A 22,771-nucleotide genomic window follows, 5' to 3' on the forward strand; every position below is an offset into this window, starting at 1 on the left:
CCTCACCCTTGCTGCCTGCTCCCCTCTAGCCAGGTCCCTGTCCCTTCTCAGGCCCTGTGCAGGGCTGACTTCCTGGGTAGCACTGGGCTTCCTCTGTCCATTTACTTCCTTCTGCATTTTGGCAGCGTCCCTCAGCACGTGCGTGGAGCTGGATAATGCAGCCTGATAAAGATACCGGAACCACAAATGCTCTGCCCACCATTAGGCACATTAGATGATTTGCAAAGTATCAGCGGGAGCCTTTGGGGCCATCTATCATCTATAAATCGAAAATGATTTGATTATTTGAAGAATTTCTTTCATGTGTGGATGAGCACTACTGCGTTGTATTCAAAAGTAATTCTGCTTCCTTTCCTGCCTCCTGCTTCCTGGAGAAAACCACCTGGACAGAAAATCAGAGAGGCTTTCCTGTCCGTCTGTGCTGAGGTCTGGGAGTTCCCACCTTAACCCTCACTGTGGCTCCCAGCCCTGGTGGAGCCCTTGGGCTTACCGCATAGCCTTCTGCCTCTTTGCCTGCTGGCTAGCCTGTCCCTACATGCAGCCGGATGCTAGTGACGCAGACAACAGCGGTCACCATTTCAGCTGATCCAGTGCTCTTGTCTGCAGCTCACTGTTCCTGGGTGCAGTCTCTCAGTTGGCCCTGGGTGCTTCCTTCTAAGGGCACTGCTCTTTCTGCAGGGGACCGAGTCTCAGAAAGGCTCAGTGCTTCCCCTCCAGTGGACAGGGCAGGGAAGGCTGTCACTCACTCAAACCTGGGCCCCACGTCACTGTTCCGATGGTGCCCTCTGCCTCCATTCTCTTCTAGTCCCCGTCCTTCTCTTCCACAATGGCAGCAGGCATGAACCCCCATATCCAAACCCATCGTCCAGTCTTTATTTTCTTAATTTTTATTGTTTTTGTTGTACCAGGGATTGAACTCAGAGGTGCTCTACCACTAACTCACACCCCCAGCCCATTTTATTTACTATTTTGAGACAGGGTCTTGCTAAGTTGCCCAGCTGGCCTCCAACTTGTGATCCTCCTGCCTCAGCCTCCTGAGTCACTGGGTCTATAGGCATGCACCACTATACTTGACCTTTTCTTAATTCTTTATGATATTGCAGTGAGAAGAGCACAGACTTAGGGCCAAGTTCATGATCTCAGACAAGCTATACCCTTTGCTTGGCTGCTGTCCCAAGTCATCATGTGGAGGGCTCTCAGCCTCACAGTGCTGGAGATGTTGCAGAGTCTGAGCATGTGTCCAGAGTATGCCTGGACAGTGAGCAGATATTGTTGTCACTGTTCATACTTGCTCTTCTTCTCTCCTAGAGAAAAGTATGGGCTGAGGCAGAAGAACAGTCTTAACTACAATTGCTCTGTTGGCATAAAAATGTCAATCTGTGATTATTTGCCTAAGAGTCTGTCTTCTAAATAGACTGTGGACTCTCTGGGGATGGGTCCTGGCATTGTCCTTGTTACCTGATAATTGCTGAGATGTGCTGACTCTGCGGGCCTGCCTGACTTTCCTGGAGTTTGGTAAGGACTTGTTCTCCTGGACAGCAGCATGAGTCCTGCAGGGAGCAGCTGCCCAGGATGATGTATGTAGGTCAGATGAAGGATCTGCTTAGTGCTCGTCTCTGGTGGTCACCATTCCTTATTTCTGCTGGAAGATTGGACTCCTTGGACTGGTGTGTATTGCAACAAATAAAAGAAATGAAAGCCCCCAGTTTTGCTTTTGTCTAATGAACCTTTATCTTGTTTATATTTCATCTTCAGAGAAAAAAGACGTGACTCAAAGCCTGGAGAGCTACACATCCAAGTGCCCTGGCACCATGGAGCCCATCACTCTCCCCGATGGCCTCACCTTGCCCCCGGTGCCCTTCACCAAGCTGCCCATCGTCAGGTGAGCCGGCCCTGGGCCCAGGCAGCAGGGCGTGCCTTGTGCCCAATCCTTCCCTGGTCTGGTTGTGCGTGGAGATCGTGAGGGGATCTCCGTGTTTGCTGGCTGCAGATCTAGTTTATCACCTGGTGATTGGTGCTGGCAGTCTTGGGAGAGTGGGTGTCTTACATGAGAAAATCCAGTGGCATCATGTGATTGCTATGGCCCCCTGCCTGTCAGATGGCTGAGCTGCCTGCACACAGGTCTCCTGTGTCCCTGGCTGCACTGTGACCACTGGACTGTGATGGAAACCGGCCTGTTGTGTGCCTCTCCTGCTTCCCGGCATCTCTGTTCTTGGCCTGCGTCCTGCTGACAACAGTGGGTGGCCTTCTCCTGCCCTGGTGCCTTTGCCAACTTTAGGCTCTATTCTCCAGGTTTTGGGGCCCTGTCCTGCTGCTGCTGTGATTTGAAGTCCACCACTGCTCACTGTCACTGTGTGCTGTCCTGGGGTCCCCTTTCTGGGGTCCACTTCCGGTGCCATTGTCTCTCTGTGGGCTGTGGGATTTTGGAAACAGAGGAGTGGAAGTGCCATGGCACAGGGCTCCTCAGGAGGAAGGCACTGAGCCCCTTGGAAGTGCTGCTTGCTGCTCTTCCCTGCGTCCCCTTGGCTTTGCCCTGCAGTGGGGCGGGGGGGCTGAGCTGACTCACAGGCCTCCTGCCTGGTGACCAAAGCCCCTGGTCTCTCTGGGTTTCAGTTTGAATATCCCCCTCCTCCCCCATTGACAACTAAAATCAGTCAGGCTGGGCTGTGGTGACACTGTACTCTGGATGCCATCTCCATGTCAGAGGGCCTCATAGTGCCACGTGTGCAGCCCCAGGCAGGGAGCCCCACTCTGTGACCATGCTGCTTCCTCCTCCTTGATGTGGACAGGAAAGGAGAGGGTCCCTTTTGGGCTTTCCTATGAGCAAGACTTAAAGTGGTATGTGTTTGATTTGGGATTAAGGTCATGATTCATTTTTAAAAAATAAAAGGCTAGAAAAGCCTTTCTTAATAATTTTTTATCTGCATTATGACTTAGATCTTTTTTCAATTCATAAAGCCTTGCATAATAGGACATTCTGAACTTCCTAGAACATTCTGGGCTTCTGATGCTGATCTCAGTGTCCTAGCACCCAGGCCTCTTTGTCAGTGAAACTGGGGAAGATTGGTCCTGGTAGGGTTTGGAACCAGGCAAGAGAGGAGCTTGTCCTGTAGAGGCCCAGAGGACACAGGGCTGGGCACCAAGGCAGCCGCACAGTTGGGGTATGTTCCCCAGCAGCCTCATCTCCCTCATCTGTAGAGTGGGCCTGAAGGTCTCTTGCAGGGCCGCTAGGCTTTGTTCCATTTGAGTGATGTTCATGCAGCGTGGAGCATGTTATATGTGCACACAAAGACCCAGTGGACCTTTGTTTCTTCTGGGACACTGCTATACCCACATTTCAAACACTACCTTGTCTAAAAATACTGTCATGTTAACATTTCCTCCTTGAGCTGTTTAAAAACCAGGCAGAAGAGTAGTAGTTATATTTAGGCAAATGCCAGTGGGTGAGTCTGCTCTAGTCCCCTTCCTTGGCTACCAGGGTCTTCCAGCCCTGGTGGAGAGCTCTCCTGCCAGCAGCTGGGTCTGCCGGCCTTCTTGTGCCATTTTGCCACCTGAAGTGGCCATAGACTGCTTTCTCAGTATGCTACCCACTGTCAGTGTAAGCCTGTCTTTACGATTTTCAGAGACCTTTAGCTGGGTAAGTCAGTTTGGTTGTCCTAGTGACAGGTTCATGTAGCGTCATCTGTGCCAGGACCCATGAAGGACCAGGGAGAGCCAGTGTTTGAGCCGTGGTGCAGCAGTGCAGGGCACAGACCTTCTGCCCAGGGAGCACGGCTGCCCTGTTGTGGGAGGGAGCGCTGGGAAGTCAGGAAAGCCGCAGCCGCAGCCTGCGCATTGCCTTCTCCTGGTTTCAGTGCCTTTGGGGGCCTCTGGGGTCACCCTGCCTCTGGCCTTGATCGTGAGCCCCTTGTTCACTTGGTCCGACCATTCCCTGCTCCCTTGTAGAGATCCGTAGAAAAGGTCAGGTGTGTGATGGGCCCGCAGCATGGCTTCTTCTCTCACTCTGCCTGGTGGTGCTTTGTCTTTTGAGATTAAGCTCAAGCATTACGTCTTCTGTGAGGTTTTTCTGATGGTGCTCAGGTAGCAATGACTGTGCCTTCTGTATAAGTTAGGTGTTGCTTCAGCTGAGAAGAGTTTTAAACGCAGTCATGGCTCGGAGTCCAAGAGGAGGTTATTTTTCTTATTTATGAGGAAGGAACCTGGGAACAAGTGGCCTCTCCATGACTCTGCCTTCACCTCCTGATTACCAGATGACTTCAGCTGCTCCAGATAGCACATGTGCGTCCAGGGCAGGAGGAAGGGGGGGCGGCAGGTTCAGGGATATCTCTCTTTTGTTAGTGGGGTTCCTGCCCCAGTCTCACTGAGTAGCAGTATGTCTCTAGAAGGTGACAAAGTCTGCATGCGGGTCTTCTCACTGTGCAGCACAGGTGGCCGAGGAGGGGGGACAGGATAGCACTTGCTGAGCCAGCAGGCGTCTCTTCCCCAGTACCTGCTGTGTCTTCTGGCCAGCACTCAGGGAACTTCATCACCTGTCTCTGTTGGTGCCCCATCTTTCTTTCAAGAGCACTGGGAAGAGCTCTTTGTCTTCTCTGGCTCCGGCCATGCCATGGAGCATGCCCACTGATCAGGCAGAAGTATCCATTCAAGTTCTTTTGTAGCAATCAGTAGAAAACCTGGCTTAGACCATGTAGGCAGAGCGGATTTAGGGCATATGTACCCGATAAAAGCCCAGGGGAATGAGGCAGGCAGAAGCCAGTACTCACGCCGCCCGGGGACTTGGGTTCCCTCCCTTGGCTGAGCCCCTGCCCTGTGTGGGGCATTCATTTTCAGCCCCAGGAGGCATCAGAGTGGCAGCAGAAGTTTTAGACCTTGCATCCTCTTCCTATAGTGTCCAAGAAAAGAGAGAGGTAGCCTTTGGGGACATCCATGAAGGAGTCTGGGTCCCCTTGTTTCCCATTGCCTCTCATTGGGACTCGGACTGCCGGGAGAGTACCTGTGGTATCCTAAAGTAAAGCCCAAGAACTGGGGCCCAGGAGGAGGGGAGCAGAGCAGCGAGGGCCGAGTGGGCGGTACCCAAGTCCCCTCCCCACCGTGCTGCCCTGGACAGGAAGTGCAGGCTTGGCCTCCGCATGGTGACATGGAGCCACAGAGACATGGTGCTGAGTGGCAGCTGCCTCCCTGGGGAACCCTGACAGAAGTCTCTGGGAGCTGGGCGTGAGCCTGGCTACAGGCTGCCCTCGTCCTCCCTGGACCTGGCTCTTCTGACCCAGAGGGCTGGCCACATGTTCCTGCAGATAGGTCTGTTTTATCCCAGATGCATTTTTCACCGGAGAGAATGCCCACGTTCCTGGGTGTTCCAGGTTTATTTTTGGGCTGTCCTCCTGAGTCTTTGCCATTTGGAAATAGAAAGAATTGGAATGAGTGTGATGTTCTTGTCCCATGGTCCCTCAGCCTCACACTTCTCTTTTCCTTGTCAAAGCAGGGTCCTTTTCCTCCACAGGGGTGCTGTGGCTCTTCTGTGAACAGGCTGGACCCTGCGTGTCCTTTTCTGTTTCCCTGTGGTGACTTGGGAGGGGCACTGCGTGCTGAAGGTTCAGGGAGAGTGCGGCAGCCTCGTGGTGTCGGGCGTCCCTTTGTGCCTGACATCAGCACATCCCTTTCTGTAACAGGAGAGATGCGCCGTTCATTTCACAGTCCGCGTCTAGGTCCTGCGTGCGCAGTAATCCTGTGCCCTTCTCGGAGCCCCGTTTCCTCTGCCCTAACTGGGACTGAGGGTCCCTCCTTCCCTTCCTCCCACAGGCGAGCGCTGAATGCTTTCAAGGTGCTCCTGAGCCGCAGAGCTCTCCTCTCCACGGGTGTGGTTTCCTGTGGGAGCCTGGGGAGCTTTGCCTTGCTTTAGAGGTCTCTCCACTCTTCCCTCTGAGTTATTCCATCTTTGTACATTTAGATTAAATTAACTGGATGAGGTTCAGAGGTCTCCCAGGAATGCTGAAAGGTAGCTTTACTTATTTTTGGAAGTTCATATTATCTAAAACCAGAAAGCGATGGCCAGAAATGGGAAAAGGTGTGATTCGATATTACCAGCAAGAAGGAAAACTGGTTGGTTATGAGGTCCTCTGTCCCTCGTGAGCAGACGTGGACCCTTCACACTGAGGATGTGCAGTTCGCCCAGAGGATGAGGGACGTGGTCCTCAGGCATCTGGCTTGCTCAGCCACATGGTGGAACATGCAGAGCAGTGGGCGCACGGGCCGCAGCAGGCCTTCCTCCAGGAATGTGCTGCCCATGGGTGAGCCTTTGGCAGGAGTTGGGCAGCAGAGTTCGGAGCCTTACTCTGAGGCGTCAGAAGAGGGCAGGTCACTGACGGGGTGCCTGTCAGTGCTGGTGCCCAGCAGGCCTCCGTAAGCCGTGGGGACTGTTAAGGACTGGGGCTGCAGGTGGGGTTGTCTGACTCCACCACAGGGAGGCCAGGTGGAAGCTGTGGGTGGGGCGAGGTCTTCCCTTAGAAACAGGTCTGGGACGGTTGGAATGTATTAAACCAGTGTCTCCAAGTCCAGTGTCCAGGAAGGTGGGCTTTGCCAGTTTAATTTGAAAAATTCAAGACAGGCATCGCAAGTTCCTCCTATAGATGCAGGGAGAGTGTTTGAGGGCTATAGCTCCTGCTTGCATTACAGAATAAATTGGTTAAAAATGTCTAAAATTGTTAGATACAAGCTAATTTACTGTCGGAGATGTCCCAAACTGTGATTTTTCTTTGTTTGTTTGTTTTTTTTAACAATAGATATTTGGAGCCATTTTCTTTTCTGTTGAGGTCTTCCTTAGTTTTTGACAATAAAACCATCTTAGCAAGTTATAGGAAGAGCTCACCTGCCCTCCAAGGCCTGGAAACATGAACTAGGCTCACCCCAAAGTGTTTTTGTGTAATTATGATGCAGATTAATAAGGAAAATAAGCCAAAATACAGCACTGTTTAATTCTATTCCCAAATTCATTTCATCAAATGTGCCTTGAGAACTCAAAGTGGGCCTGGCCTCAGCTGACTGTTGTGGGCTCAGCAGTGGTCAAGTGTGACCTCAGCTACCAAGAGGCTGCCAGGTCTATTGCCAGTTACAGCAGCTGGCAGACAGTTAAGGTCCCAAGTGGTCTTAGTTTATTCCTTATAGGAGTCTCCACAAAGAGAGGAAGTGTGTACACGAGAGTCAAGAGGAACATTTTTTGTGTTCCAGAGTATTTTGTTGTGGATTTTTTGGAGACTGTTTAATATGTTTATTGCTTCTTTTTATGGAAAAGTTCATTTGCCCTCTCATAGTTTTTTTTTTCTCTTATGTTGTGGATTATTAAAGAAGAAATTGGAATTGAGTTTAGGTTTCATTTTCAGTTAACCAATGAGTCTTTAATTGAGGAATGGAAATGAGGGGGACTGGGGACTCATCAATTGTTTTTTTGATGAACATTGATTTCCCACAACCTGGAAAAGAGCTCTGGAGTTAATGAAGGCATTTAAATTAATAAAGATCCAGCCAAGCAGCCAGAGTGAGTTTTGAATTGCTTGGGTGCATTTAAACTTAAACTTTTTAGGTTAATTTTACCATCTGGGGAAGCAGTCTAGGCATTTATTCAAAAGAGGCTAAGAGCTGATTAGGGTGGTACATGCCTATCATCCCAGCAACTCTGGGGGCTGAGGCAGGAGGATTGTGAGTTTGAGACCAGCCTGGGTAACTTAATGAGTCCCTGTTTCAAAATAAAAAATAAGAAGAGCTGGGGGTGTAGCTCAGTTGCTTTAGGTGTCTGAGGCCTTCCAGCTGAGAGAGGGGGTCATCTCTGGACCCTGTAAGGTGGTGTCTATTAGCCAGAGGTCAGGCTCTGCTGAGGCAGGAAAGCTGACTCCAACGCCTCACTGACTGACTGCACAAAACTGTGCACTCACACAGGCTGGTGTGAGTCACGCTGTTGTCTAGGCGTTTGACCTCGTGGGTTGCTCAGTGACCTAGGCCGTGCTGCCTTGGTCTCCATCGTCTTAACACTTGGCCTCCAGGACTGCCACGTGGCAGGAGAGCGCTGGGGCTGGTGCATGGCTTCAGAATGCTGCGTCCGGGTGTGGCTTCTGCTCAGCCCACAGCCCGGGCTGCACAGGTGGCTTCACCTTCCTGCAGAGAGGTGGGGAGGCGGGGTGGGGAGGGCATGCCGCCACCTCAGTCAGTAAGTGTCCTCACCAGACCTCCCAGTGTCCCCATGTCTACCCCTTGTCCTTTCATTCTCAGGCCTAGGAATGTTCCAGATCTTAACTACCATCTTGCCTTACTGTTCATAAAGGAGGTTTATATGCAGTGTCTCTCGTCCTCATCAATTCCAGGCGTGGTGTCTTGAGCAGCGGAGGTCACCTCCCTTGGTCAGTTTCCCAGTTGGTAATGTGGAGACAGAGTCAGTACTGAAGCCACAAAAATGGTTGTGATGTTTAATTGAGATTGTTCCTATGATAGTGCCTGTGAATGTGCACACTACTGGTAAGACCTCAGTAGATGCTGGGCTCTTGGGGTGGGACACTTACTTCTGCAGGCGTGAGCAGTTCCTCATGTGGACAAAGCAGGGGTGCTTTTAGTCTGCAGACCAGGCTCTCTCCTACTTGTTCTGGGCTGGCTGTCAGGAGAGGGAGACGTGAGAGAAGAGAGCTTTCCAGTCCTCACCCTAGTTCCACGTGTGAGGTGCTGGCCCCATCTGCATCCTATAGACAGGAACCCACTTTGGAGAAGGCAAGGCCGTGTCCAGAGGTGTGCAGCTGGAGAGCAGGGGTGGGGGCTGCAGCCTGGCCCTTCTCATTGTGAACTGTGCTTAAGCCCAGGCACAGTGGGGCAGCCCTGAGCAGAGTCCAGCTGCCTGTCCTGCTGGCATGAGTGCCCTCCCTTCCACTAGTGGGCCTTGGTTTTCTTTCCTGTGGTAAGGTCTGTCCTGTGTAAGGTCTGTCCTGAAACCAAGCCACCGAGGCCATGATGCATTTGTGCTGTGTTTGAAACGACAGGTGTGTGAAGCTGCTGAGCCTTCCTACCAGCCTTCGGCCCCAGAAGATGAAGAGCTTGCTGGGCCAGAGCGTGTCGACCAAGAGCCCCTTCATCTATTCACCAATCATTGCACACAACCGTGGAGAGGAACGGAGCAAGAAGATAGGTAGGATCTTTTGTTCCCGCCTTCTCACTGTGCCCGGCTCTTGGTTTTTAGTGGATTTCTGGAATTTTAGGGCAGAATTTCAGACTGGCTTACCTGTGTGTGCATGTGTGCATGTGTATGTACATTTTAGGGTGGGCTTCTCTGTGTACACATGTGTGTGCATCCATGCATGTGGGCCTGGTCACGTCTGTGCCCACTTTAAGGCTGGCTTATCTGTGTGCTCACAGATCCAATATTTGAAAATCTATTTTATTAAAGGTGATTTTGTGGAAGTTCTAGAAACCAGAAAGACCCAGGTCATCACAGAGAGTCAGTGAGCACATGATGTGCATCTCTTCTGGACTCTGTCTCTCTGACAAAGTGACTAGGATGCAACCATGGGACCACCCTCCTGACCTTATCTGAGCCTAGTCACCTCCTGAAGGCCCAGCCTTGAAACGCCAGCACTGGATTCAGTTTCCATTCCCTTAATACTTCATAGTGGAGGTCAAGTTTTACCCACGAACCCTTGGACCCCTGCCACCCGTGTCCAAACCACGGCAGTACTTCGTGAATTATATGAGCTAGTCCACTTTTTTATGGAGCAGGCTTTGTGTTGGGTGATTTTGTCCTGCTGGAGGCCAAGGTGGGTGCTGGTGCGGCTAGGCTGTGATGGTTGGTAGGTGAGGGCACAGAGGCACTTTGGACTTAGGAAGAGCTTGTGGGGATGTGAGATGAGAAGCTGTGTCACAAAGTCCCTGCCCTGGACAGCTCCTCCCATTCAGTTTGTGCAGGCGGGACACAGGACAGGGTGCTGAAGGGTGAGGCAGTGTGGATGGAGGTTCTTGAGAGCTGTGGCCCTGGCAGCCCTCTGCCAGCACCTGGTTACCTATTGCTGAACTCAGGCGAGCAGCGAGTGCCATTCCCTGGGAGCAGGATCCCTGCAGACGCTGGGCCACCGTGAAGAGGAGTGCCCTGGCTCAGCCCATGCCAGCGTTCCCTGTTGAAGCCAGAGGAAAGTGAAGGTAGAGTCGAGGGGCAATGCCTTGAAGAGCGCAGCCGGTGCCAGCATGGGAGGGTTTCTGAAGACATGACCCCACTTGTTGGCAGCTTTCCCTTGGTGTGTGTCATGTGTGTACCATGTGTGTGCGCCATGTGCGTGCCATGTGTGTGTGTCATGTGTGTGTGTGCACACGTATTCTGGAAATTCCATCTTGAGTCTTTGATTTTGAAAGACTGTGCCAGCCTCTCAACCCCTACCTCTGCTTCTCTGCTCCAGAAAACATGTGCAGGTAACCGGAAGCTGAAGAGCCCAATGGGCAGCATCCTGGGCAGGTGGTATGCCTCAGACCCTGTCCAGTATGCATCCCAGGGAGAGGAGAGAGGTGGGGTGTCCCTGCACGGCCTCTGGGAGCTACTTCCGCCACCTCCTTGGAGGCAGAGGACTGGAGCCCTGCCGTAGTGGGGCGTCTTGCTGGCTCTGTGACTCGTCCCTCCTGTGTGGACCTATACAGTTGTTGGACTCTTCTTCTGGCCTTCCGGGACTCTCTGCCTGTTTTCTTGGTCCTCAGTATGCTTTTTCCCCTAAAGAACTTTTAAGGAGAGCCTCACTTCTTTCATTCAGAGGAAAACTCGGGAGGTGACTTAGAGTTGTGTGGGGTGAGACATCCCCCAGGGCAGCAGTACGTTCATGGGGTCCAGTGCAGAACAAAAACATAGGCCCTTTATTGAGAAAGTATTAAGAATTTGTATACAACAAGAGCCAAGCATACAGCACATATGGGGCCTGCAAACATGGGCCTGGTGCCACTGACTGCTGGATTGCAGGTCCCTGAGGCCAGCCCAGTCCCTTTATTTTTCCTCTTCCATTCTAGGAATTGTTGAGGCTTCATATTATGAAAATCCTTGTTTTTGTGTAAGAGGCTGGAGCAGACTGGACCCTCAGATTCTCACAGCTGCTTGGTGCTGATGCAGCCAGTGCTGCTCTCTACCTGTGTACAGGTGGGGAGGTTTAGACTGGATGCAAATTACCTGCCCTGGGCCAGAGAGCCAGTAGGTGGCAGAGCCCAGTCTCCATCCCATGACTTGATGCCCAGGGAGTTTTCCCACTATGAGGTGGCTCCTCATAGGACCAATAAGCACCTGCTCACTTGGTTGGAGGATGAATTTATGGTTGATATAAGAGTGTTTTTCTGAGCTATCAGAAAAACATTTTTTTGCTATTCAGCAAAAAATGCACATTATTTGTTGAATATCCATAGGAAAAATTAATTTGTATTCTATAGCTTCTAATATCTTTTGGGCAATAGCCTGACCAGAGAGTACCTGCCTGGAGGCTTGAAGAATCACCCATCTTTAATCTGAATTCCTAATTCTGTACCCGAGTCTGTGTAGCTACTGGGGATGTTACCATTACAGCAGGGCATGTAGATGCAAGAAATAGAGAGCTTCTCCAGGGAGACTCTTGCGGCCATTTCCCACTCTGCCAATGGGTTATTTATTGGTCTTTGTATCTGCAACATGGACAGTGTGGCCACATTCTAATTCCACTCTGCAGTGCTGCTGTGAGGGTCACCTGTCATTTGTGATTGGAATGCGAGGGTTTTTGGTGAGGTTGGCAGCTGCCCAGATGCCATGTTGTCCCTGGTCAGCTGGGGCTGCCAGGTGGCCCTGACGCAGCCTGGCCCCCAGCTCTCGCTTCCCATCGTGTGACCTTGGACTGTGGTGGTGCTTCCTGGTCTGCAGTTGTGCTGTCTACAGAATGGGGATGTTAGGAGTTGACTCGAGAGTTGTTCCGAGATCCAGTGAGACAAGTACTGGAAGTCCTGGCGCCCACTCAGAGGGTCTTCAGGAGCAGCTGTGTGTGGTGCGGGGTATCCAGATGCTGTGATGATTGGGAACTCTTCCTGCCAAGCAGGTCCACACGGTGTGGTGGACAGAGATGAGCTTGTCAACAGTAGAACTGCCGGGTGCTGCTGGTCCTGGTGTGCCAACATGGAGCAGGGAGGGCTGGCAGAGGGTGTTTAGTAGCTACTACTTCCTGTGCCCTCCTGATCTATCTGTGACAAAGTATGAGGAAGGGGCTTGTGCTTTGACACATGGGAGGTTGGACCACCTTCTTTCAGACAAAAGCAACTTATCACATAAATGTAAATGATTCCTTCTAGTATCTCAGAGCATGATTTTAAAAAATGATTATTTTTTGACTGCAGAGAAAACAATCCCTTAGCCACAGGCACAGTGACTTATTTAAAAAAGCAGTGGCTTTCTCATCTGCAGGGAGGAGCAGGCAGGTTGCTAGCTCCCTGCAGATGCCAGCAGGCTGGGGTACTTGTCACCCAGTTGACAAGGTGGTTGTCAACTGGGACTGCTGTCCACTTCTAGAGGCCACCCTACATACACCCTGGCAAGGAGGATCTCATCTCCATTAGGGACTCATCTCCATTAGGGGCTGGGCTGTGCTCTGGTTGGTCGTGTGTGCAAGGAGGGAGGGTGAACCCCATACTGAAGCTTCACCGGGGGTCGTAGGCTTGTGCAGGTGGGTCAGGGCAGGTGTGGTGAAGGAGAGACATGGCCTGAGTGTCTGTAGCCGTTGAGGGGTGTATCGTGAGGGAAAGTGTTTGGGTTTAGAGCCAGAAGGACTTGAATTTGGACTGCAGCCCTTGTATTTATCACAGCCATAGGTGGGCAGACAGTTCAGCAGTCAGGAGTTTTCCGTTTTGTAGAATGAGGATAATGTGCTTCACTGACCAAGCAGAGTGTGGTCGTTCTCTGTGCTGTCCAGAGCTCAGGTGTGTGCACAGCTCCAGCAGTGTTTGTGAGCTAACTCCCTGGTGGCCTTGTCATTGGTTCATGCAGTTGCAGATGCCCGATCTGGCCAGGTGTCACAGATTTGGGGGGCTGGTCTTAATCTCTGTGCAGGGTCCCTGGTCCAGAGTGGGTCAAAAGCTGTGTCTTGAAAATGGGAGGTGAAAGCTCCATGAAAGTCGGTGGGTTCTGCTCAGTGAACCTACCTCTGCTCTAGGAACACCTTCACTGGCTTGAGCCCCCTGTGCCTGGGCTAGATACTGCTTTGACTTCCCAGTCCTGGCCGCATCACTGTGGCTGCCCTTGTCAGCAGTGGGCTTCCTAGGTGAGCTCGCTACCCGTTTGGCTTGTGAGTGCCCGCCTTGTACTGCTGTGGCCTTGACACCACGTCACGAGGCAGGTCACAGAGTAAGGAGGTGGCCTCCCACCTGACACTTGCCAGCATGCCCCTTGGTCCTGAACTCCCTTGGCCGCCTGATGCCGAGCCTCAGGGGTGGAGGGGCAATGGAGATGGGGATGGGAGCTCTACTGGTTTTCAATAGCTTTGTGACAAATTTCTGAAGCTGACCTATGGCTCAGAACAATGTCAGCACTTTTCTCACTACATGGGTCAGGAGTTTGAGTCTGTCTTGCTGAGTCCAGGTGTCACCTGGTCCCCTTCTGAAGGCTCCACTGGGAGCGGTTTCTTTCCCAGGTTCCTCAGGTTGGTCCTCTTTTATTATCTCAAGGTGGTTGTCAACTGGGACTGCTGTCCACTTCTAGAGGCCACCCTACATACACCCTGGCAAGAAGGATCTCATCTCCATTAGGGACTCAGCTGGTTGGATCAGCCTGTCTGGGAAAGTCTCCCATTCGGTCATCTCAGAGGTGACTGATGGGGATCTGAGTTACACCTGCACAACCCCTCAGTGCTGTTACAGGACATTACCTAGTGTGGACCTGTCCTCCAGGGAGGGGCTGCACAGGGCACATGTGCTGGGCCTTGGGGTAGGGTCATTGCCTCTGCACTGCGGGGGCCTGGGAGTTAAGAGGAGGAGAAACCACCCTCTTCCCTCTCAGTCTCAGGGGCACAGGGCGGTCATGGAGTTCAGCTGTGCACCAGTGTGGCCTGCAGAATGCCGCGGGAAAAGTCCTACACGTTGCATTAAAGTGGCGGTGATGACAGGCTTGACTGTGTTTCAGAGAGCTGGTGTCACAGCCAGCTGTGAATTGCTCTCTCAAGGTGATCGTGAGGTCCACTGCTTTGCCGGACAAGTGTGTTGCCAGACGAATCACCTGATACCGTGAGAAGGTGCAGAGGTGCTGACTAACGTGGATTCTTTTGTGCTCTGTAGATTTCCAGTGGGTTCAAGGAGACGTGTGTGAGGTTCAGCTGATGGTGTACAACCCAATGCCATTCGAACTCCGCGTTGAGAACATGGTACGCACTGCCAACTAGTTGGTCTTTTGGGTTAAAAATACCAATTTATCATTAAAATACAAATTTTTACTTAATATTTGACACATACAATCTGTGACATATTTTTTTTTTTCCATTTTGCTAGAGATGAGCTTGTTGTGAGTCATTCTTTTTTTGCATTTTGCATTCTTTCTTTTGGCGTTTTGTCATTCTTGTGTCTTTATGCCTGGTACTCAGGAAATGTTTGAATCCATGAACAGAGCACAGATTTGCACACAAACTGAGCTTAGCTGACGGGATGTGAGATTTGACATGCTCATTTTGAAGGTTACCCAAGACCAGCACAGATTCCAGCGTCTGCACTCTTCCTGCTCGTAACACCAGCAGCGTCCCCTGGCTGCAGGGTGACTGGAGGATCAGGGCGCAGGGCAGAATGAGCAGACTGTTGACTGTGCGGGGTCCAGGCTTGCCATCCTGACGTGCTCCCAGGCCCAGCGTAGCTCTCCGAGACTCGCTTGCAGTCGTGCGTCCCCGGGAACTGCTCGGCCACCTTCGTGGTTGGGAGGAGGTCCATGGGGGGACCCCCTCCTGGTCCTCCCCACCTGCGTTCCACCCTCAACCTTTGCTGTGTTGCCTGCAGTGCTGCTGTCTGGTGGTGACATGGAAAGGGTGTGTGGAGCTGAGGAGCGGTCCCGCCTGGCACTGGGTAGGCTGCGGCTCTCCAAAAAGCATCTGTGCCATGCAGTAGGCCTGGGGCCTAGGTGGAGGGTTGTGCCTGGCTTGGAGTCGGGACTTCCTGGAGACTGTTTGGTAGTCATGCTTCCTGCCTGAGTGCTGAGAGACCCCCGCGGCCTCAGCCTTGCTCTGGGCCTTCTGCTCCCCACCTCCTGGCCAGGACAGGCTGCCTTGGGAAGTGGCTCTTGGGTGAGGCCTCTCCAGTGTGTCCTGCTCCTGGCCTGGACAGGGAAATGAAGTGCTGATTTTGAAGTTTACCTGAGACCAGCACAGATTCCAACACCTGCGTTCTGCCTACTTGTGACACCCGCAGTCAGTGTGTACAGAATTCCCCTAGTGATTAGAGCATCACAGCCCCGCTACTCTTCCTCACTTTTTTTAAAAAAAGTATCTTTCACTTTTATCTGGCTTAAAAGTAATATATGCTATTATAAACATTTAGGAAGAATAAAGAATAAAATAAAAAGCTCTATTTGGAGATGGCCCACAAATCATGGTCAAAATTTCAAAACTGAATCATGAAATATTTTGACCATATGAAACATTCCAGGGAGTCCCAACACGCTCATGTCCACCATCCACATTAACAAATGCTAATAGTTGGCCATACTGCTTTAGCTGTGTGGAAAGGAAATAAAAGAAGCCAGGAACAGTGCTGAATACCTAATCCCAGTGGCTCAGGTGCCTGAGGCAGGAGGATCACAAACCAGCCTCAGCAACTTTGTGAGGCTCTAAGCAACTTGGTGAGACCATGTCTCAAATTAAAAAATAAAATGGGCTGGGCATGTGACTCAGTGGTTAAGCCCCTGAGTTAAAAAAAAAAAAAAAGACAAAGGAAATGCTAAAATAAGATATTTTGCCTAGGGTCAGTCTAACTGCTTCCACCCCTGCCCACAACATCTAACCACACATGGATCATCTGACAGCGCTGGTCAAACTCCAGGCACGAGGTGCACTCAGTGTTTCAGAGCATCCTTGCTTCTGGGTGCTGTCTGTGAACAGAGTTGGAAAGGTGTGCATGCACACATACGCTCACATTTGTACACACATACTCTACGTGCATGTACAAACACACACACACTAATATCTGTATCTGCACACTCACCTCTGCACTCACATACTTGTTTGCACATGCACCTCTGGGCACATACACTTACACATGTATCCACACCTCTGCACACTCTCACTTGTTTGCACATTCTCCTCTGCACACACTGTACTTACATGTGTCCACACACCTCTGCACACACACACTTAGGTTTGCACACACTACACTCACCTCTGCACACACTACACTCACATGTGTATCCACACACATTTGTGCACACACACCTCTGCACACACTATGTTTACATCTGTATCTGAACATGCACCTCTGTGTGCATACACACTCACTTTTACACTTCTGTTTGTACACACTGTCTCTAAAGCTCTCTGGGTCTTTTGAGGCCATCAGTCTTGTCTTCCTGACAGTCCTAGGTGTGCCTGCAGCGCATGCCTCAAGGATCGGATAGAACTGATCGTCCATGATGGGTTTGGGTTGAGCCTGCTCATGATGCCCCTTCACTTGCTTCAGGGGCTCCTCACCAGTGGCGTGGAGTTCGAGTCTCTCCCTGCTGCGCTTTCCCTTCCTGCAGAATCTGGTCTGTACCCGGTGACACTTGTTGGGGTGCCGCAGACAACCGGAACGATCACTGTGAACGGTAAGGAGAATCCCTTTCTGGTTCTGCTTGCAAAATGTTGCTGAGCGTTTATATCGCTTTGTTGAGGTCTAGAGCTAATCACCTGTCCTCTAGTCCCGACCATGAAAAGATGAGGACGAGGCTGCGATGGCATTTCTTTGGGATGAGACCTGGGAAAACTGGGTTTGAGTGTGAGATGTGGCGGCAGTGGCTGTGTCCTGTTGTGGCAGGTCGTCACGTTCCCTCCCCACCGCACCATCTTCCTTCGTGTGGTCCTCTGGAAGTCTCCAGACACGTGCCCAGCTTCTCCCTGCCCTGTGGCTGCCATGACTTGTCCTTGCTGTGGCGCTTTGTTTGCTCCTGGAGGTGTATGCACATGCCGGGGCCACTCTCCACCTCTCAGCCTCCAGCTGATCCCTCAGTGTCCATCCTTGGTGCCAGCTTGTGTGCACTTCTCCTGCCCCTCAGATGTGGCCAGAAGGGCTGACTGTGTTATCAGATATTCCTCACATTCTGCATCCCAGATCCAGCCCCGATCACCTCACCGTTCCAGAATGCCTAACCCCAGGTCACTAGTGATTTTTAGTATTTCCCGGACGAATCCAGGGCCTGCTTTTCATTTTTTTTCCCCTAACCTGACTCTCAGAGCCCATCCTTCCCGCATGGAGAGCTGTCCTCGGCGGCCTTCGTGACCCACACCCTCTGGGTTTGGTTACTGTAATGGTGCACGCCAGGCAAGTGCTCCACCGCTGAGCTGTGTCCCAGCCTCCCTTAGGTCTTCTGCTGCCTCTCTGGCTCTTGCTTCTGGGTCTCTTTACACACCGCACGTGAAACCAGAACCACTGCCTCTCCTCCCAAAGTGGCACCTCCCCCTGTGGCCCCAGCCGAGTGATGATGCCACCATGAGTCAGTTGCCCTCGCCAGCTTCTTGGGAGTCGTCCCCAGTTGCTCCACTTCTGTAACTCCCTAGGATACCTCACTGTCTCCCCAATAGGTGAGACTGGCCACTTCCTGTCTTGCAGACCGCAGTTCCCTTGCAGGGTGGTCTTTCTGGCCACGGGCCTGCTTGCTACCAAGTCTGTCTTGCAGGCTGCAGCTGGGCCTTTTGCAGTGTGTGTCGTGCCTTCCTGTGCTTTATTCCCCATGTGGCCCGCCCCTCTGTGGACTCCTCTTTTCCCTTCCCTCCTGTGGAGTGGCACTTGAGTCTCATGGCGCCTCCTGGGCGGGGCACTGTTTCCTAAGCTCTCCTGGATCCTCTCCACCCAGGGCTTGCTTGCTGCCTGCAGCTCTCAGTGAGGCTTCCCTTCTCAGGTGGCCCAAGCCTCCTCTGGCTCCCCTGGGCTCCGCACACCTTTCTCCTCCTTGTCACTTGTGGATGTGCTCCCTGCTGGCCTTTCTTGGTGGCCAGGCCTGTCTCACTCTGGAGCACCTCAGTGTCTGGTGCAGAGCCCCTCACACCAGAGGTCTTTGTCATTTCCTCCCCGAGAAAGGTGCAGACTTTGGGGCCAGTGAGGTGAGGGCAGGCGTAACCCCAGGTTGTGTGTGTTGTGGAAGTACCAAGATGGAGGCCAGCGTGTGGAGGTGGGACTCGGGGAGGAGGAAGGTCAACAAAGGCCTGTCATAGCAAGTGACCTGAGTTTTGAAGGCCCCTGGGAGTTGTCCAAATGAATGGAGTGGGAGTGGGGAAGCAGGGGTGGGAAGCAGAGTGTAGAAAGGGCTCTTGAGCAGAGCAGCACCTGGTCGGAGATTGGTGGTGGGAGAGACCAGTGGTGTGCTCAGGGAACCAGGGTGGCCGGAGGAGGTGGTCCAGCGAAGGGGTGGTGATGATGGGGCTGGAAGGCAGGTAGAGGGCAGTCCTAGGGGACCTTGGGAATCACCCTAAGGATACTGACTGCTGCCTTGAACAGGGGCAGGGTGCGGTGGCAGGAGTGTGGGGGCCGGGGCGGGGGGGATAATTAGGCCTGGAGACCTCTGTGGAGGAGGAGAGCTGGGGCTGATGTGTAATGGTGACCTTGGGGGCCCCCTTGCTGTGACCCCTGGGTGTCTGTGACAGTGAGCCTGGGGGCCTCCAGCTGATCCCTCAGTGTCCATCCTTGGTGCCAACTTGTGTGCATTTCTCCTGCCCCTCAGATGTGCCAGAAGGGCTGGCTGTGTTATCAGACATCCTCGTGCTCATGCTAAATAGTTGTCATCAGACTTGGGGTTTTATAAGGTAGTTGTTTTAAACAATAGGTAAGAGAAGGAAAATTATTTTCATCAGGAATTGTAAAATAATGGTTGCTTAGCAGACAAAACCACACCATGATAAGATCTAGAGAGAGAAGAGTGTGGGGGCATTAGTGGCAAGGGGGGTTTTGGGGAGGAAAACGTTTGCCAGTGAAGGAAGCCTTCCAGGACTTACTCTAGAGAGCAGCGAGCACAGGGAGCATGGCTGGGAGTCCTGTGAGCTGGGAGAGAGCCTGAAGCTGCAGGGGCGGTGGGGGGGAGGATGTGGGGGAGGGCTGCTGGGGGAGGGCAGATATCAACAGGGATGGCCTGGTTTGTTGGTTTCTCCCTTTGGAGATCTGTGTATCCCAACATGGATGCGCAGAGAAGGTGGTGCCCTGGGCCTTGGGCATTAGGTGCTATTTAATCTCATTGCACAGTGAATATTGTTTATGATAGCTATCTCTTGAAATTTCAAGGGCCATTTTAAAGCTTTGCTTAAACAATTTTGTGTGCTTATCTAACCAACATATTTTTTTTGGCTTGGGAAATTTGATAATCTTAAATGATAGTACTTGTACACATATGGCAGATTGGCCGTATCACATAGCAGCTATAATAACAATAATTGGCTCTTGAACTTTCATCCTCATCAGAAGGTTTTGAAGCATTTTTTTCAGGTACTCTTTCAGATACATTATGTCCTGCAAAGGAATATTAACTACCATTTTCATTTTGGAGATGGAGAAATCTGAAAAGCAAATTAGTAAAGGGATGAGATACTGATTATCAGGTGCTGCAGATTTGTAGTTTGCAGGGACCTTTACATCTGCCCTTTATTTGGACCTGGTCAGCATGTGAAATAGGATAGTGCCACTACCAGCTGCGTCAACGTGAAGATACTGTGGGTTCTGGTTGGAGGGGCAGTGTGGGGAGCTGGTGGGTGGCAGGCCAGGCCTCAGGCCCAGGAGGCCTGTGCTCTTCTCACTGCTGCTCTGGGTGGGACGTGGGCCTTGCCAGGAGGTGTGAGTTCTGCCTTGCATTCCAGGCTACCGTACCACTGTCTTTGGTGTCTTCAGTGACTGTCTGCTAGATAACCTCCCGGGAATCAAAACCAGTGGCTCTACCGTTGAAGTCATTCCCGCCTTGCCAAGACTACAGATCAGCACGTCTCTACCCAGGTAGTGTTTCCAAGGAGTGGCTACTAATTGTTGACAAGACATGGTCTTATGGATATTTTTTCAAAATATTTTTTTTAGTTGTAAGTGGACTTAATGCCTTTATTTTTATTTATTTACTTTTATGTGGTGCTGAGGATTGAACCCAGTGCCTCGCCCTTGCTAGGTGAGCGTTCCACCACTGAGCCACAACCTCAGCCCTCTTATGGATATTTTTTAGTTATACATGTTTCAGAATATCTAAAGAATCTGAGTTAATTTGAAATTCTTTGATCAGAATGTGGCTGAGATTTTTTGTTCTTTTTAATTTTATTGTGGTTTTAAAAATTAGTTCTAATCAGGTATACATGACAGAGAAAGCTCTTTGATTCATTGTACACAAATGAAGCACATTTTTTTGCTTCTTGGTTGTACATGAAGTAGAGTCACACCATTCATGCAGTCATACATGTATCTAGGGTAATGATGTCCATGTCATTCCACCATCTTTCCTGCCCTCGTGCCCCACCCCTTTGACCCATCCAAAGGTCCTCCACTCATCCCATGCCCCCCACCCCCATTATGTATTAGCATCCACTTATCAGAGAAAACATTGACCCCTGTTTTTTTGGGATTGGATTACTTTGCTTAGCATGATATTTTCCAACTCCATCCATTTACCTGCAAATGACGTAGTTTTACTCTCTTTTAATGCTGAGTAATATTCCACTGTGAATATATATACCATAGTTTTTTAATCCATTCATCTTTTGAAGGGCATCTAGATTGGTTCCATAGTTTAGCTATAATGAATTGATGCCAATAGTTAATATGATTTGCTGAACATGAATCAGAACAAAGTTGAAATGTTTCTTACAAGAACTAAATGTGGAGTTAGCCTTTGGAATCCTTGCTATTGGGATTTGTGATATTTTAAACTTTTGCTATTATGAATAATGAGTATCCTTTTGGCCATTTTAATAAAAGGTGTCCTGGGATTTTATGAAGTGTTTTAAAAACCACCTCATATGTTCAACAGGCCCTTTTCATCTGCCAGGCGCTGTGCTAGGTGCTAGGTGCTAGGGCTATGACAGTGAGCATGTAGTCCTGTCCCTTGCCCACAGGAGTCCTGTCAGAGGCAGAGACTGACAAGCATCCATGCTGTGACTGGAGTGCTAATGGAGCCCCTGCACTGGGAAGGGCTCTTCCAGGAGGCCTCTGCAGTGACCAGGTGGGGCCGGAAGAGGCGTGAGCTGTGTGAGTGGGCAGGTGGAGCAGCTTCTGGTGGAGGAAGCACCATGTGACTGAGGAGAAACATGAAGCAGAAGAAACTAACTCAGATGAAGCACAGACCTGATAGTAAGAGTTGAAAAGTCCAAAACTTTTAGAAGAAAACAGGAGAAAGAATGTTTATGATCTTGGGTTGGGCAAAGATTCTTTGATGTGATGCCAGAAGTAGGGTCCATAAAATAAAATGTTGATGAATTGGGCTTCATCAGTATTAAAGACCTTTGTACTTCCAAAGACACCATCAGGAAAATGAAAACTCACAGGCTGGGGGAAAGTATTTGCACATCATATATCTGATAAAGAGCTTGTATTCACATAAAGAGCTTTTAAAACTCAGTAATAAGAAGACAAACAACTTAATTAAAAAATTGGCAAAGGATTCAAATAGCTGTTTCAACCAGAAGAGGTCCACGCAGCTCAGAAGCAACCTGGAAGAGGGCTCAGATCGTTAGTCTCTGGAGCTGGCGTCATCTGAGATTCCAGTTGCAGGGTGACTGGACACAGTCACCAGCCGTGGTGGTGAGGCGGGGAGGAGCTGGACCTACACTTAGTGCTGAGGGGAGCAGAAAGTGGCATATCCCTTTCAAAGACACTTTCCTAAAAAGTTAGCATAAGGCTACCTGTGACCCAATAATTGCAAGTCAGTCTCAACACATTGACACAAAAAATTGAGCATGAACATTCGTAGGAGCATTGCTCATAATAGTCAAAAGAGCAGAAGATACCCAAATGACCATCATTTGATAAACAAAACTTGTCAATCTGTACCATGGACTATCACTCAGCAATAACAACAAGCCAGCTCTTGATAATGCTTCAGCATACACGCACCTCAGAAACGTGCCATGCAAAAGAAGCAGACATAAAGAGGAATCAGCTGGGTGGTTGCCTTAGGCAGCCATGGGAGCAGGGCTTGACTGCACGAACCAGGGCATGTCCTCTGAGGTGCCGGAAGTGTTTTCAAACTGGGTATCAGGGATGGTTGAACAACTTTGTAGGCTTATTAAATATGATTGTAGACCTAAAAGGGTGAACGTGATGGCCATAAGTTATGCTCAGATAGATCATTTTGCTTTGTCTTCAGTGTAGGGCAGACACCTGGTCTCAGTAGAGGCCTTGGCAGCCTCAGGAGGATAGCCTTGTCCTTGTTGTCCTGGGCAGAACTGCCTTAAGCCCTGTTACTCCAGCAGCGGAGCCTGCAGACTCCCATCAGGCCTTGCTCGCCCTGACCCACTACTTTTCCTGCTACTGTGGTAGCTGGCAGGTACCTGGTCAGGTACCTGGTCGGGCCTTAGCAGGTGGCTCCTGGGTTGTGCAGAGATTCTAGGCGACTGTGGAGGCTGCTCACACTTGCTAG

The 22,771-nt window shown here is 50.8% G+C and overlaps 1 protein-coding gene across 3 annotated transcripts in view; it reads left to right on the plus strand.

The window, feature by feature from the left end:
• Positions 1-22,771, plus strand: part of Trappc9 (trafficking protein particle complex subunit 9) — a 499,910-nt gene that overhangs the window by 88,529 nt on the left and 388,610 nt on the right. For all 3 annotated transcript variants that reach the window (XM_058580865.1, XM_058580867.1, XM_058580866.1), the window contains 5 exons: positions 1,756-1,882; positions 9,015-9,160; positions 14,281-14,366; positions 16,657-16,783; positions 20,016-20,148. In XM_058580865.1, the coding sequence (XP_058436848.1) occupies positions 1,756-1,882; positions 9,015-9,160; positions 14,281-14,366; positions 16,657-16,783; positions 20,016-20,148 (619 nt within the window). The remainder of the gene's footprint in view (positions 1-1,755; positions 1,883-9,014; positions 9,161-14,280; positions 14,367-16,656; positions 16,784-20,015; positions 20,149-22,771) is intronic.

This window comes from Marmota monax, unplaced genomic scaffold, assembly GCF_021218885.2.
Source record: "Marmota monax isolate L192 unplaced genomic scaffold, Marmota_monax_Labrador192_F-V1.1 WCK01_AAM20220418_F8-fsc00073, whole genome shotgun sequence".
NCBI classification, from domain to species: Eukaryota; Metazoa; Chordata; class Mammalia; order Rodentia; family Sciuridae; genus Marmota; species Marmota monax.